General features: G+C 50.5%; 5 protein-coding genes across 5 annotated transcripts; 1 reads left to right on the top strand and 4 right to left on the bottom strand.

Annotated features, from left to right (window-relative positions):
• Positions 1-31: 31 nt before the first annotated feature.
• Positions 32-2,317, bottom strand: CONPUDRAFT_107673 (longevity assurance proteins LAG1 LAC1). The gene is made up of 11 exons (XM_007772816.1): positions 2,225-2,317; positions 2,128-2,172; positions 1,945-2,075; positions 1,532-1,881; positions 1,425-1,479; positions 1,212-1,374; positions 1,081-1,159; positions 941-1,017; positions 817-882; positions 621-758; positions 32-568 (listed from the first exon to the last, which is right to left on the bottom strand). Exons 1-11 carry the CDS (start codon positions 2,296-2,298, stop codon positions 469-471), a joined length of 1,278 nt encoding a protein of 425 aa, XP_007771006.1. The 5' UTR covers positions 2,299-2,317; the 3' UTR covers positions 32-468.
• A 192-nt stretch (positions 2,318-2,509) lies between these two features.
• On the bottom strand, positions 2,510-4,526 carry CONPUDRAFT_107669 (uncharacterized protein). The gene has a single exon (XM_007772815.1). The coding sequence runs from the start codon at positions 4,371-4,373 to the stop codon at positions 2,640-2,642; it is 1,734 nt and encodes a 577-aa protein (XP_007771005.1). The 5' UTR covers positions 4,374-4,526; the 3' UTR covers positions 2,510-2,639.
• Positions 4,527-5,509: 983 nt separating this feature from the next.
• On the bottom strand, positions 5,510-7,612 carry CONPUDRAFT_167111 (uncharacterized protein). Its single transcript, XM_007772814.1, has 2 exons — positions 7,443-7,612; positions 5,510-7,390 (listed from the first exon to the last, which is right to left on the bottom strand). The coding sequence occupies exon 2, from the start codon at positions 7,374-7,376 to the stop codon at positions 5,613-5,615; it is 1,764 nt and encodes a 587-aa protein (XP_007771004.1). The 5' UTR covers positions 7,377-7,390; positions 7,443-7,612; the 3' UTR covers positions 5,510-5,612.
• A 110-nt stretch (positions 7,613-7,722) lies between these two features.
• LDO2 (putative linoleate diol synthase) lies at positions 7,723-12,513 on the bottom strand. Its single transcript, XM_007772813.1, has 20 exons — positions 12,169-12,513; positions 11,952-12,089; positions 11,846-11,902; positions 11,500-11,793; positions 11,272-11,436; positions 11,052-11,168; positions 10,827-10,996; positions 10,660-10,777; positions 10,506-10,607; positions 10,378-10,457; positions 10,264-10,326; positions 10,077-10,216; positions 9,877-10,026; positions 9,406-9,823; positions 9,126-9,351; positions 8,870-9,073; positions 8,653-8,812; positions 8,479-8,601; positions 8,308-8,426; positions 7,723-8,235 (listed from the first exon to the last, which is right to left on the bottom strand). The coding sequence occupies exons 1-20, from the start codon at positions 12,223-12,225 to the stop codon at positions 7,933-7,935; spliced, it is 3,204 nt and encodes a 1,067-aa protein (XP_007771003.1). The 5' UTR covers positions 12,226-12,513; the 3' UTR covers positions 7,723-7,932.
• A 537-nt stretch (positions 12,514-13,050) lies between these two features.
• On the top strand, positions 13,051-14,275 carry CONPUDRAFT_107666 (uncharacterized protein). Its single transcript, XM_007772812.1, has 2 exons — positions 13,051-13,538; positions 13,610-14,275. Exons 1-2 carry the CDS (start codon positions 13,123-13,125, stop codon positions 14,145-14,147), a joined length of 954 nt encoding a protein of 317 aa, XP_007771002.1. The 5' UTR covers positions 13,051-13,122; the 3' UTR covers positions 14,148-14,275.
• The last annotated feature ends 554 nt before the right edge of the window (positions 14,276-14,829 follow it).

Raw genomic sequence — 14,829 nt, 5'->3', positions numbered from 1 at the left:
TGTCCAATGCCAGGCACTATGGGTAGTGTCAGGCGAAAATAAACAAGGCAAGGGGAACCAGGTTCGAAACAATAACAGCAGTCACTAATGTGAACACAATGAAACAACAGGACAAGTACAGGACCTCCACGTGTAGAGAATGCTGTATTTATCCAACGTGTACCTAGCCAGTAGTAAACATCTCTGACCATGACCATGTCGTCGGCGTCTAGTTCATCGGAGTCGTCAAGGAAAGCGAAGTTATCCTCGATCTCAGATCCGGAGTGAGCCTTTTTGGAGGGTGCGGATAATCACAATCAAGTAGTTGTATGCGTACTTTATCAGAGAGCAAACACGGTATTGTTAATTGTCAATTTGTCATGAACGTTCGAAGCAAGATTGTGTCCCCTGTATTGCGCTAATCGCCATATGGCGTTACCTTAGCACAAGTAGTCAGGCCAGACCATGGGTATAGGCCTCTAGCGTAAGTTAGTTAGATTTTTTGTTAGTCGATGGTTCGTCGTCTTCTTTGACACCGTCGTCTTCATCGTCTGACCTCTCGTCCTCTAGTCTTGCTTGGGTTACCGCCCTGTAGAAGTAATGGCTTAGACAAGTTGTCGGCTTACAGCGAGATCACGTACCTGTACCCAATCCGTAAGATCAGGAAATACCAGAATATATTGAGAAACTGGAGCATAAGTAAAGGGCCAAACATTTGATACTTCAGCCACCAAGTGAGCCAAGCGCCTGTCTCAGGTGCCCATCTCCGATGGGCTTCCCTACGGATAACAAAGAAGTCAAGGCCTGGGGTTGCTACAGGCAAAGACAGAGACTCACGAAACGAGGTCATATTCAAACCAAACCGACCATAGGATCTTCAGGTTCAACCATTGTCTGAAATAGCTGTAGAGACAACAAATTGATTCCATGGTCGGTCGCAGGAAAAGATATGTTGACCTACGTCCAAGTGATGAGGAGAATAATGTAAGCTACAGTTTTGGACTTCTCCCATCGCATGTAGTTAAGCAGCATGGATGCCTTGGAAGAATATTAACGCTTTAGGGCCACATTCGAGCAAGTCAAAACTCAAGGCGCACTTACAGAAAGGAATGTGTCGGGGATATCCATGCTCAAGTAAACAGCATTGCCGAGTCTCGTCATATTAACGAGGTAGCTCCACCTTGGAATAAGGATGAGGCAAATAAGCAATAGCTAGTAGCAACATCTCCTACCCAATGAGCCAAATAGTCACAAAGTGGTGGACAACAAGTTCAGCATAATCCTTGCGAGGCTTCTCTAAGCCAAGCAACAAGACTATGAGTTGCTGACACCAGTAGGCACCATGTGTGAGGTAGTAGCGCTTCAATTCCGGCTTCATGTCCCAATGAGGGTAATCTATCAAAATAGAAGTCAGGAGGCCGGTCTATCAATGGTCATGAACGTACCAATCCAGTAACACTTGCTTTGAAACCAATATGTTGGCAGTTGGGCCATGACGCGCTGCCGCCAGCTCACTCAATGCTGCGAATCGTAAGCGGGAAAACAAACTCACGTATCCCCAGGCACCCATAACAGCAAAATACACCACAGCGTAACTTTGCTCTCCAAATCTGTCCACTTTTGCGTGTTTTCGGATGCCAAAATATTTTGCAGCAGGGTGGCCTATGGTGATGGTGATGACTTGCCGGAGGAAACAGAAGAATACGATATGAAATGCGACAAAGACAAGGTCGAGATACCCTTTTTGATACCTAGGGTCATCTGAGAGAGATGAGGGAACTTGGTGTGAGATGAAGAGCAAGGGTTCAAAAGGATTTGACAGGCTGGGTGCCACGTAGGGTGCGAGCACCTCCCAGTTAGCCCAGAGAATTACAAAGAAAAAAAGGATCTTGAAAGACGATGCTGAGAGGAAAAGGACAGAGTGAGTTGATGCAACCAGGCCCTATACGAGAATGCAAGCCATACCGGGATTGACAATCCACCGAAAGGTCTTGATATCGTCCCAGAAGCCTGGCTTGGTTTTGATGCTCGGAAACCCATCCCCGTTAGTAGAAACTGGCGAGCCATCTGACGAGGGAGTGTTGCCGCCGAGGGGGCTGTAGGTGCGCCTGAGGTGCAGAAAGGTCACAAGAGTTTATTGCGACGTACGTTTGGGTCATAAACGGACCGGTCAAATGATGAGCAGGGTCGGTCCTTAAGTGGAGAAAGGTGAGTTGGATGCTTAAGTAGAGAACGAATGACGAACTCTATGCGAGACAATAGGCCAGCATTGTCTCTTCGCTGGTGGAGACCTGTGTTGACTGTCTGCTCCTTGGACATGGGGCAGTCTGGGGGTGGGACTCGAAGCACTCGAGAAGGAGAGCGTGGGATACGACTGCATAAAGAGCCAAAGCGCGACGCGACGCGTTATTACCGAGCGGGGTCTTAATAGGCTTTAGGACAACCTTAGGAGCTGAATGCGTACTAGTAGCTTGCAGACAGCTTGTTTTTCAGTGTGCTCTGGATAGTGTACGTGGAACTTCGAAGGGCTGTTTAATCAGACCATCATGTCTACGATGAGTGATTAGGGTATTGACTATAAAAACAATATCAAAGAGACTGGCAAAGGGGAACTAGAACAGTACGTATAAAACATAGGGTAAAGTGTATCCAGCGTAAAGCTAGAAATCATCATCCAAGTCTATGTCGTCGCTGTCTGATCCATCGGAATCATCAAAAGGGGCGAAATCGTCCTCGCCGCTCTCGACCTCAGAGTCATCCTCTTCAGAGGGTTCGGGTGTTCGCAAAGCCATATATATCCCATCCCATTGAACGTATGGCACAACCTCTCCCAGGAAGCGCTTGTTGTCTGCGGTAAAGTTGTAACACTCCCAGACGATTAGCCTATGCAAGCTCACGCCATGGTTCGCACGTGCCATGAGGCAGTCGTAGAGGACATTGACGTTGAGGTTAGGATGCATCGACGGGACATTGTCGCCAGTATCGTTAAATTCCGTGTGGCTCAGCACGAGTTGGTCAAGGTGAGGGAGGAGGATGTCCTTGCACGGTACACCTACCCCAGGATGGAACACTTTCACGAGATCAGTGACGGAGCTATAGTTGATACAGTCGACATCCAGAATGGTGGCTGCCGATGTGCTAGTGAGCAGTGCACGCCAGAAGTCCTGGGATACGCAGTCAAGGTCTTGTATCTGGACGATGCGCATGGCGACCAAGTCGAGGTGGGAAATAATGGACCTGAGGACATTGATTGCCGAAAGCGTAGACTGGAACCAATTAAGTTGAATAGTTACACGCCACTCGAACTTCATGCCGGTGTACGAAGAGCTGTTACCAAGCGTTGGTAGACCCGACTGTATCCGAATGGAAGACGGGTCTGCGCCGCTTATATGTAGCACCTCACGCGCCTCTTTCCCTCTGTTTGGTGGAAAACACTTGATTGCCAAGAACGGCACAATTGAAGAGAAGTCCTCGTCGTCCGTGAGACAGTTGAGTGTGATTTTTATGGCCTCCGGGAAGGTGAGATAAGATAGAAATTGACTGCATTCGAACGGAGAGCCGTAGACATGAAGTTGCTGAAGTTCTGGCAAATGAACACCCTCAGCCATGTCTGTTGACATCGGCAAGGTATCCCGCAGGGTGAGCTTCTTTAGTGCCGGCATATTCCTGAGGGCGTGCAAAAGTTGGCCATTGCTGGGACGTGCCGCAGTGGAAATCCAGGAGAGGTCAAGCTCCGTCAGACCTTTAAGGAGAGGCATGTCCCAAGAAAAATCGCATCTCCACAACGCCAACTTGCGTAGGGCAGGCGCAGTGTGACTGAGAAAGCTCCTCGGGATCGTGACGGTCTGATCTCGTGCCGACGAGTTGTATGGTGAAAACGTGTTGTTGTCGATCAACAAAGACTCGAGCAGAGGTGCCGGACTCGTGAGTCGTTCGATGAATTCTTGGGCGATATTAGTTGAGCTCCTTAATCTGAACTGACGTATACGCGGCAGTTCACGAACGGCCTCTTCAAGTGCGGTTCGGGCGGGAGCTTTGAAAGAAAGGTCCACAGAGACAATCAACGGGGCCTGTTTTGATCTTTGGATCATCTCCTTAGTCCATTCGATGGAGCAGAAATTGAGCCTTGTCCAGAGAGCAGGGCACGCAAGTGCAACTGCTCTCCAGTGCCGGCAAACATGGGTAACTTTGATCAAAGCTAGAAGACCACGTCGGTCTAAAGTTTGGTCGGCAAATGGATCCACATAGCGGAGGAAGATGAGAGATAGAAGCTCGGGTGGAAGAGCGCACGCGAAAGTGAACGCATTTCGCCGACTCAGGAGTTCGCGTTCTGTATGATGTACAATCGCCAGTTGCTGGTCGATCTGCCACCGAGCCTTCTCTAGGCTGGACATTGAGCGAGCTGCTCGTTAATCCGCGTACGTGCTATCGACAGACCTGCCACTGCCCCCCTCAAAAGCGAGCAACTGCAGATCAATATTGTTGAGCCGATATTGCGACGTATTATCCAACATACCTGATTGCCGTATGAGATGTAGGCGTTCTGCTACAAGCCCAGCTAGGTGCTCGTGACTGCGTTGAGCAAGAAGATACCTACTATGCATGTGCCCCCGATGAAACAACGCGCCTGTCGTGAAACATCCTCGATTTGCACTCAATCCCTTGACCACATACTCCTATGATGACCTTCAAAATCATGATATTCATATATCTCAGTGTCTTCCGTAGCATGAGACAAAGCGACAGACTTGTCTGTTGCCTGGGAGAGATGCCAGCGAGATGCCGGCTTCCACCGCGCTAAACCCCCTATCTTCCATGTACAACATTCCAACGTTTATGTTACATTTATCTAAGCATTAGTGTGCACAATTAGTGTACAGTGCTCTTTGGGTACCAGTCATGGCGTTACCGAGAGCTCAAAGTGATTGGGTAGCATTTACCCCGGTGCCCTGAGCGGATAAGCATTGAAGGGGAGAACACACGACAGTCTTTCGAGCCGTGTTTACTCAATTTTAGGATCTAGCTTCTGAGCTTCGACTATGCTATCAAATAGACCTAGAACAGTCCACAAACAAATTTTGGGAGGTAATGGCTGAGAGACGCGTTCAAGATACTCAAAGTACATGCATGTTACACGACGGGCACGTTGTTTCATCGGGGGCACAGGCATAGTACTCGGTCTCGCGCGCTCGCGATTGCTCGCTGCTCTTTTTCTCGTGGACGCCTCTTCGTCGACCGTCCCTTGCTCATTTGCTGAGTAAGGCAAACCGATTCTGTTGTGAGAAACAAGACAGCCGGAGGCGACGCGCAAACACATTGAGATCACCCTAGTAGTCATTTTGCGCCATGTATATCCGAGTCATCGGTCTTTACTAGCTTTATTAGCTAATTACTGACTGGCGTTACTAACATCTCCCAGCATAAACATTAGGCCCGTGTCAATTAACAACATTTAAGAACCCATATCATACCCAATACACTCAAATTTTAGAGGGCGACTGAGCACCCACAAAAGCAGTGGGATAATAGTAGGAGACAGTACCTGGTGACGATCTTGTTTCAAAACAGAGACATGACAAGTTCCGCGAATGACGCAAAACCTACTGGTAAGAAGTTCAGATCAGAAGCCTGGGTCATTCATATGTGTCCATATCACTCATAACGTCGAATATGTCAAAGGGGTCAAAGTCGTCGTAATCTTCGTGCTCAACTTCATACACACTCTCTTCACGGGAGTCGGTAGACCGCGGTTGGGCCTTATCGGTCCCATCCCACTCGACGTAAGGTACGACCTCTTGTAGGAGGCGCAGACCATAAACGCTGATGACGCCAAAGTTGAAGCATCCCGTGATAACCAGCTTGTTCAATGGTGCCCCGTAATTTATGCGCGACATGATACAGTCGTGGAGAACTTCCACATCGAGGAGAGAACGCAAGTGGAGATCGGAGAAATCAAACACTTCGTCATCTTCATTAAACCCGACATTTCTCAGCACGAGGTCTTCAAGTCCAGGGAGGAGGACCCCCGGATTCCATTGAGGGTTCAAAACGTGGACAAGGTCTGACACTCCTTCGGGATTAATACATTCAACATCCAGTGTACAGACGGTTGGTACATTCATGAGCAATGTACGCCATGCACGCGCTGACATTTCATCGAGTTGTCGTATCTGGATGACACGAATGCTGCTGAATGTGAGGCGGGCAAATATGAAGGGGAGGATGTCGGCCAATGATGACGAACGTCGACTCCATGAGAGCTCCAGGTGGAGGCGCAAGTTTGCGAGGTCGTGATATGGATAGCCATCGGATGGAAAAGCCCCAGACAGTAAAGTAATAGATGCATCGTCAGATCCTTGGATTTGGAGCGTTTCCTTCCGTTTCCTTCCACCAGGAGGCAGAGTGCACTTCTGTGCCAAAAACGTCGCAATGGATGCAAGACCTTCATTGACCGCGCTGCAACCCAGATGAATCACAGGAGCAGTCTCCGGAAAGGCAAGGTACGACAATAGCTGTCCACATTCATTGGATTTACCTGTCACATGAAGCTGCTGCAGACTTGGCATACTAACTGACTCCTCCATACCGCTCGCTGAAATTGGCAAAGCATCCTCTAGAGTAAGCGTCCTCAGTGAAGGCATGTTTCTAAGGACGTTAAGGAGCTGGTGGGTTGTAGGTCGCGCCGTGACAGAAACATTAATGAGGCTAAGCTCCGTTAGTCCTTGGAGGACAGAAGAATCCCACGGGAGATCAAAGTTGGTCATCCTGAGCCTGCGCAATGCCGGCGCGCTTCCGCCCAGAAATTGTGTTGGAATCTGCACGTTTTCTCCCCTGGATGTCACATAAAAATTAGGTGGTGGAATGGTGATCTGCAAAGACTGGAGGAGTGGGGCCGGCTGAGTGAGCCGTCCAACGAATTGTATGGCTGTTTCCCTTGAGAGATTCAGGTCGACGTCGCGGAGCCGCGAGACCTCTTCTACCAGCGGCTCAAGAGGTGAAATGGTAGATGTCCTCCATGAGAGATCCGCGGACACGTATAAAGGAGCGTGCTTAGACCTCTTAAGCATCTGCGTGGTCCACGGGGCGTTCACAAGGCTAAGCCTCGTCCATAGAGCGGGGCACGAGAACGCGACATTATGCCAGTGTCGACAGACATAGGTTATCTGTATCCAATGAGATTGACTGAAACTGTCATCGACGCAGTGGAGAAAGATGAGAGATAGGAGCTCTGGGGGTAGAGCACATATACTGGAGAGCGTGTTTCGGCGACTGAGCAGTTCGAGTTCTGTTTGACGGAGAGTGGCTAGCTCATGGTCGATCTTCCGCCGTGCTTTCTCTACATCAGACATCACCTTCCGATTGTCCACGGAAGTCCTCGTTGTCAGTGGTCCGTCCATGGCTATTGAGGCAACTTCAATTTGTTAAATGCAAAGCCAACCGAACGTCATGAACATACCACATACTTCAAATCTCTTGGTTTGTTTCCTTGAGGGTTATGAACGTTTTTCCAGAAGCTCTGATTTGTCCTTCCTTTTCAAAAGTCGCAACCAAATCCCAGAACGTGGCGGGATGAGAGCCAGGAAACGTTAGGAGAGACAAGATTTAGGAACTATTTAGGAGGGTACGGCGCTTCCGAAATCCGCACGTACTTGAGCGGACTCTAAAATGAAACATCACACCTTTATAACGAAAAAGACTTACCTGAGGGATTCCAAAAAGGGATCAAGAACACTAAAGACGAGTGAAGAATGGGGAATTGTTGTGGCAAGTATAAAAACATCATATGTGCGCTACAGTATGAATAGCAGGTTTCGATAAACATAGCAATGTCTGTATCGGTATCATTGTGCACTTCCACTCCATCCATGGACATGAGCACGGTTCGTGTAATTTTGAGAAAGAAAAGGAAAGAGCTTTGGCATCGCAATGTAGGCCATCCCTCCTTGTGAGCTTTCAAGCCGAAACAGGCTCGTACTGAAGCACAAGGGCCCTCGGCCACGGGCTGGGGAACTGCTTGACGTCGAGGTAAGCATGGTGCAAGTATGGGTAGGCCTCCGTCTTGAAGCGCGAGAGCTGGCCACTCTGGCCAGGTCCACGAGCAATACTGGAGAAGGAGTAAATGCCGCGGATGGTCTCGACAATCATCCTCGACGCAAGTTCGGTACCGACGAAGCGGAACGCGCCATCGCCAGCGAGGTACTTCTCCTTGGGGGAACGGGTGTGGTCAAAGCTCGAGGCATTGGCAAAGGCCTCCTCCTAAAGTTGCCCAGTTATCAAGTTGCCCAGTTATGAGCAAAGCCTCCGGGAGCTGAGGTAGGAATTACTTGCCTGGAAGCCAGCAGCGGCAATGTCGACGAAGACACGCTCACCCTTCTTGACGCTCAAGGAGCCGACAACAGCATCAGTGGTGGCAATACGGAAAACACCACGGAAGGGAGGATCAAGGCCTACGTATATAATCAGATTGAGTGCTCATCAATCAAGAAAAGGTCATCGTACGAAGAGCTTCAAGAACGCGAGCAGTTAGTCCCTGCATGGCAGTTTCGTCCTTGCTCTGAGCCAAGTCCAAGACAGACGCGTGCTGCTCGGTGCTCAGGAACTGGTTAAGCACATTGGTCATGGCTTGAAAATCTCGTCAATCAATAAGCCCTCAGTTAGCATAAACCGGCCTACCAACGGTCAGTTCCACGGTGGTCCCAACAAGCAGGGCGAGAATGGTGTTGCAGGCCTCATCAGTGCTGTGGTCAAGCTCGAATAGGCGAGTGAGGAACTCGGAGCGAATCGTCTTCTTCTTTGAACCGAAGATAGTACCGAAGATGTTGGAGATAGAAAGCTTATCACACATGGGTTCAGTATCATATCTATAAATGACATAGTGAAAGGGACATACGCGGCTACCAGCGCCTCCAAGGTGACTCTTGATATGACCGTGAAGGGTCTTCACATGTTCTCTGACGCGCTCCTGCTTAACCATGTAATTGCTAGGCTCGACGTCCAGGAAGATAAATTCATAGATCTCGCCAAGGACGTCGAAAAGCTCAGAAGGGGTGTATGCACCGCTGTGATGCTCACTGGTCTTCAAAGGAATCCCAGCCTTTGTAATGTCATTAGATCAATGCAAACGATTTTCTAGTGAGAGCTCTCACAATCTCGTTCGCGGCCCAGAAAACAGGGACTACCTTCAAGACATCCGCAATGATGTTGACGCTGCGCTTCTTCTGAGCAATGAGGCTCCATGAGCTCGACTGAACGAGTTCGACAGTTTTGTTGAAGAAGTATTTGCCGATTTTGGCAGTGTCCTCGGGGCTCGAGATGAGTGCCGCCATGAACTCGCTCTGCTCCTTAGTGCCGTCCGCAGAAGCAGTAAAGAAGCTAGATAGAATGTCTCAATATTGACATCTTACATGTAAAAGCAGGTTTGCTCACCCCTTGCCCTCGATAACGGCAGCAGCCTTCTCAACAGCAACGGCACTGAACTTCTGTCCATCCTTGAGGATCTCGCCAGCCTCGACATAGTTCTCGACTTTCGCGGGGATCGGAGGGGCGATAGGGCGTTGAATAGAGTATCCATCGGACTTATTCAACTTGGCGAGGTAACCTTCCATCGCCTCCGGGTGCATGAGAGGGAACCAAGCGTAGACGCTGTCCTTGCTGTACTGGTTCGGCAGGTGGCGGAGGAAGAGACGGCCTAGCGTCGAACCGAAGCCATAAGCATCAGGATCACGCTGGCAGTCGGCGAAGCCCCAGGCAGTCATGTTCCAAGGAGTGTAGTCCGTGGTGAAGAAGCGGTCACCACGGGTCAGAGCGATGGCATCCGCGAGAATGGCCCGGGCCACGGTGTAGCCTATGAGGAATTCGAGTGAGTGCGGATTAGCAAAAAGTCTTGAAGATACATACCTGGGCAGAGGCCAGCGCCATCGGTAACAGGCTTGGTTTCCTCGGCCTGAAGACCGACGTAAAGCTCGAGGTTATCGATGTGATTGTAGAGCTTCTCAGCAGCGTTAGCAATCTCAGGGTCGGGATTCCATTCCAAGAACGTCGTATAGGCTACGTAACGTCAATGGGATTTCGACTTAGAGGATAGGTCATAAACTTACTCTTGAGACCTAAGTACTTTCTGAACTCGTTTAAGGAGCAGACACCCCAAGCACGGTTGGCTTCAATGCCCATAATCTCGTGGAGACGCATGCATGGAGGAGTACCGCGAGCACCGAAGGAAGCAGCGCGGTGAGAGGTCCTAAACAAAGTTAGGCTTTTATGTATTTCACGAAGAATTTGACTCACCCATCCATGAGGACGCGAGCGAGGTCCTCGTCACGGAAAAGGCCATTTTCTTGGCGCTTAAGGCTGGCATGACGATCAGGACTGTTGATCACAAACAATCTGATAGTAACTTACTCTCCGAAGTGCCAGTGCTCAACGTCAGGCTCCATTGCTTGGAGCTTGCCAGCAGTGGTATAAAAGTCTCTGGGAGTGATCTGCAACGGCTTAGAACAGACGGTGAAGGAGTGAAGACTAGTACATACAGCATCAGGGTCGACACCAGGGAATAGAGCAGATATCTGCTTATGAATCCACTGTTCGTCTTCCTGGGAGGTCGTCGCGTGCCAACGGTACAAGCAGTTGAACTGATTTTGTTGTGAATAATACAGCATATTGAGAGTTTAAAGTCATACAGACCTCGACGGAGACGGCGTTACCACGACCACGCTCGAACAAGCTGTGATCTGACTCGCGGAACTCGCTGAAGGGCATCAGCGACCAGCTGCTGCCTTGACGGACGAGACCAAGAATGGCACTGAACGCGGGTTAATGAGAGTGTGGTTAGATATTTGAATCTCCTTTACCTAAAGTAGTCGCTAAATACGACACTCGCGAACCACGCGCAGTTGCACAAACGCGCAATCTGGAAGATCTCCTCATCCTGCTTGAGGAGTTTGTCGGGGCTGTTTTGCAAAGTTGCAGGGTCGGCCCAGGATCCACGTTCATTGATCTCGAGGAGGCGTTTGGCGATATACTGTGCACAAAAGTGGTTTAGGCTGCAATTCTCCCTCTTGCCTGAAATCGCTTACGTTGTGGTTACGGCTGAACAGAACAAGGAGAACACAGCATGCTGGCGGAAGCAGAAGGAGACGATCCTCTGCAAAGACATCGGGATGCAACAAACCCCGACCCTCTTTCGCCCGGAGCTATGAAGTCGCGTCAGCTTTGTGCCTCAGACCGTATCGTATATTTGGTTGACGATGTCATGAAGATACGCGAACACGTGACAGGAGGAAACGCGGCACACACCTTGTCTTGCATCGCTTGGTCGTTGCCGTACAAGGGGGCAAGGTCAACATAGCCTGAAGTCATGTTAATGTTGACATCTTTGTGATCAGTGCGGAAGATGCTGTGAATGACAAGGGCGGCAAAGGAGAACATCAGAGACGAAAGACCGGCAGGGTGCTTGCGGAACTACGGCCCGACGTATCGTCAGCAAGTATGTCAAAGGCCCCGGGCGCCAACTTAGTCGCGTACCTTGTCGCGTCTCAGGAGGGTGTCGAACACCAGACCAGCGTCAGGCATCTCATAACGAGGAAGAGGGTTAATCTGCTGGACAGAACGCGCGTATGGCTGCCCAGCGCGACCCAAGTCAGGGAAATCAGGGTTGTTTCCTCCGCCGTCGGCAGAGCGGAAGGCGTATTGAGGGCCGATCCACGTCGGAGGAGGGTGTTCCAGGTCATTGTAAAGTTCTTTGATAACGTACTTCTGCATCATATCCTGGGTCTTACCCGGGGGCGTCTTCGACATGAAGGTTAGCATATGCTCAAGCTACGCACGACAGTTAATATATGAGTAAATCGAAATATTGGTTGGCACGAACAAGCATCTTCCTATCATCAAGCGACTCGCTATGACGAGCGGCATCGAGGATAGCAGACTGTCTGGCGTCAGGGATGTGAATGTTACTAGAGAATAAAGCAACATACAACGCTGCTCTCGTTTATTTCCTCCCATCCGCGTTTCAGAAGACTCTGGAAGCCGGAGAGGGCCTTGTGGTGGCTGGCCTCTGCCATGGACGGCGTAGCAGAAGTCCCTAGCTCAGAGGTAGCAGTGCCTTTCTCACTCTGCATATAGTGATGGTAATAAGTATGTATTAGAGCATGAAGATGAAGATGAGGACGAGTGAAGGGGTGAAGAACTTACGGAGGCCTTGCCAGAGAAGGTAGAGAATCTGCGGGTGGTGGGGGCGCGAGAGGACATCGTGAAGTTAGGCACTCGTGGGGCGGGAGAAGGGCGAGCGACGAAAGACGATAGGCCTTCGGATTAAATAGCAAAACGCGTGACACTTGACAAGTGCGGCTGATGCAATTCCTTGCAATTGAAGTCTGACGGAGCAACCGAACGCTGAACCGAACAGGGCGCCACCCACGGCATCCTCGTCTTTCCGACAAAATTGGCCAATCGAATACGGTGATTAGTTATTCTTGTGAAGTCTGACTATCGCCGATGCTGTGCGTCCAGGGTGTTTCACCTCCACAAAGTCCCAACAGCACTGGAAACCTCTGACGGACACGAGGTCGAGGCGCGTTGATCAGAGACACAAAGAAGACTCGATGGTGCCGGTGAACATTGACAGGTATACTCCCACGGGGTCGCCCTTCATTTTGAGCAAGTCAACAACCAACACCTACCAGCACCAGCTGATCATCCTGTGGTGCTGGAGGGTGCTGGTCTCGGGCTTGATGACGTCCTACTATCACCCGAACAAACAAGACGATAAAAGCCCTTGGCAGACGCTGAAGCTGGAAACCCGGCGCATCGTTCCAACAGAATTATAACTTTTTTTGCTGTGCACCAGTATGCGATGAACCGGAGGGGGCCACCTGGGCATGGCATCGCTCGCGCACCGGACCCAGCCATATACCGGAGTCAAATCTTTACTTTTTCATCCAAAGTCCAGGGACGCGGGAGCAAATCTTATCAAACATCCCCGGGTCCCGCCAAGTACCTCGGCTTGGCCCGAGGGACCCAACGCGCGCCTATTGGCCTCACGTGCATTTGCCTTTTTGGCGCCTCGCACCAATCGTCGCGACCACGTCAATCTCCAGCACACACGAGAGGTCTACAAACTCGCGAATTTGACAGCCAACTTCAGACATGGAGTCCTCAGAAGTTTACCACATCAAGCAGCAGTTCACCCTCGGCGCCTATCCCGCCCTTGTTCAGCAGGATCTGCCGGACCCCAATTCCCCGGATTACAACCATGCACTTCTGTACAAAGCCCGCGCACTGATTGCCCTCGGAAAGACCAGTGAGGCCGCTGGCCTCATCCCCAGAGAGACCGAGAGCCCCGCGCTGAAGGCTGTCTCTGCTTTTTCCCAATACATCACCTCGCCAGGGGATGAGTCACTAGAGCCGTTACGGGATCTGGCGGTCGAGGTCGAAGGTGATGATGGAGAGGGCGAGCCATGGGAGAAAGATGCTGTTCGGGTTATCGCAGCTACTGCATTCGTACGCGCAGAAGAACTTGAGGAAGCTCTCGAGACTCTTTCAACAGCGGCTAGCGATGAGGCGTAAGTGCAGGCACTGCTCCAAGATGCAAAACTTGATCTGACTTTGACAATGTGTTCCCCAAAACCTGCAGCATCGCCCTCAAAATACTGATCTATCTCTCCATCTCTCGTCCGCAGTCGGCCAGGAAGTCCCTCCTTACACCGCTCCAGCAGAACCCCGACTCCCTTCCTCTGCAGCTCTCCGAAGCCATGCTGCTGCTCTTCTATCCCGGCTCGCACGCGTCTTCTTCGCTTTCGGGACCCGCGGATCCGTACAACTCCTCCATGTCCTTCTACACCGAGCATCTCGCATCCCCTTCTATCACCTCGCACCGCTTACTCACTGCCCGTGGCCTCATCCGGCTCGCGCGCGGCGAGATCTCGGCCGCCAAATCCGACATCGAGGAGGCTCTTGCAACATCCGGAGCCAACGACCCCGAGGCGCTCGCTGCATCTATCGTCGCGCTCGCTCTGGGTGGCGCTAAGCGGGCCGAGATCGACGAGGCGTTTGAGAAGCTCGTGCAAGCAGACCCTGAGTATCCGATGGTGAAGGACACCAAGGAGAAGGCAGACCTCTTTGATTCGTGTGCCGCCAAGTACACCGTGCCTGCCGTGGCGGGCAGGGCGTAAAGATGGGATAACTGGCTGTAAATGATTGATGTATCGCTATACGTTACCTCCTAGATGATCCATGAATCGCTGCACCTTCTCAAGATATCTTAAAATGGCGGTGACTTGAGCATCGCTTACTTCTGTCAGCGTAATAGGCCTGCATTTTGGTATGACACTGAGTTACAAAATAGTCATTACATATAAAAATTGGTATGGCTAGTGGTGGGTGCTGTCTTGCAAGTGCTTGTTAACATGTCTGAGTAGGCAAATGCCATGATCGTCCAAAAGAGCACGCAGGGCGCATATTGAAGGCGACTAGAAATATGTGAAGCCGCTGGTGTGCTAGAGGCGCAGTGATGTAGGTTGAAGAATGTACTAGCAGCCTTTGTACCTTATGATTTGGGTCTCAATCCACGGTCAATGTCTCCAGCGTCTTACTCCAAGTCACGACTTTAGGGTGAGCTTGGACCTGAAATAATGATCAGGTCACTAACCATGACTATCCTCATTGATTGAATCTCACCTTGGCCGGATTGAAATTCAATACCTGCAAGCCATTCATCGAAGTGGCTCGCGACAGTGCAACATATGCTTGACCTTTTAAGATGAAGAGAATGGTCAAAAACATCCCATTTTGGATAAGACGCGGGCAAACCTTTCTCGAACACCTTGGCGAGGTCAACCTTCACGCGATCTAATG

Source organism: Coniophora puteana (genome assembly GCF_000271625.1).
Source record: "Coniophora puteana RWD-64-598 SS2 unplaced genomic scaffold CONPUscaffold_9, whole genome shotgun sequence".
Classification (NCBI taxonomy): domain Eukaryota; kingdom Fungi; phylum Basidiomycota; class Agaricomycetes; order Boletales; family Coniophoraceae; genus Coniophora; species Coniophora puteana.
The sequence above is the reverse complement of the archived record's forward strand: the minus strand, read 5'-3'. Positions and strand labels throughout refer to the sequence as shown.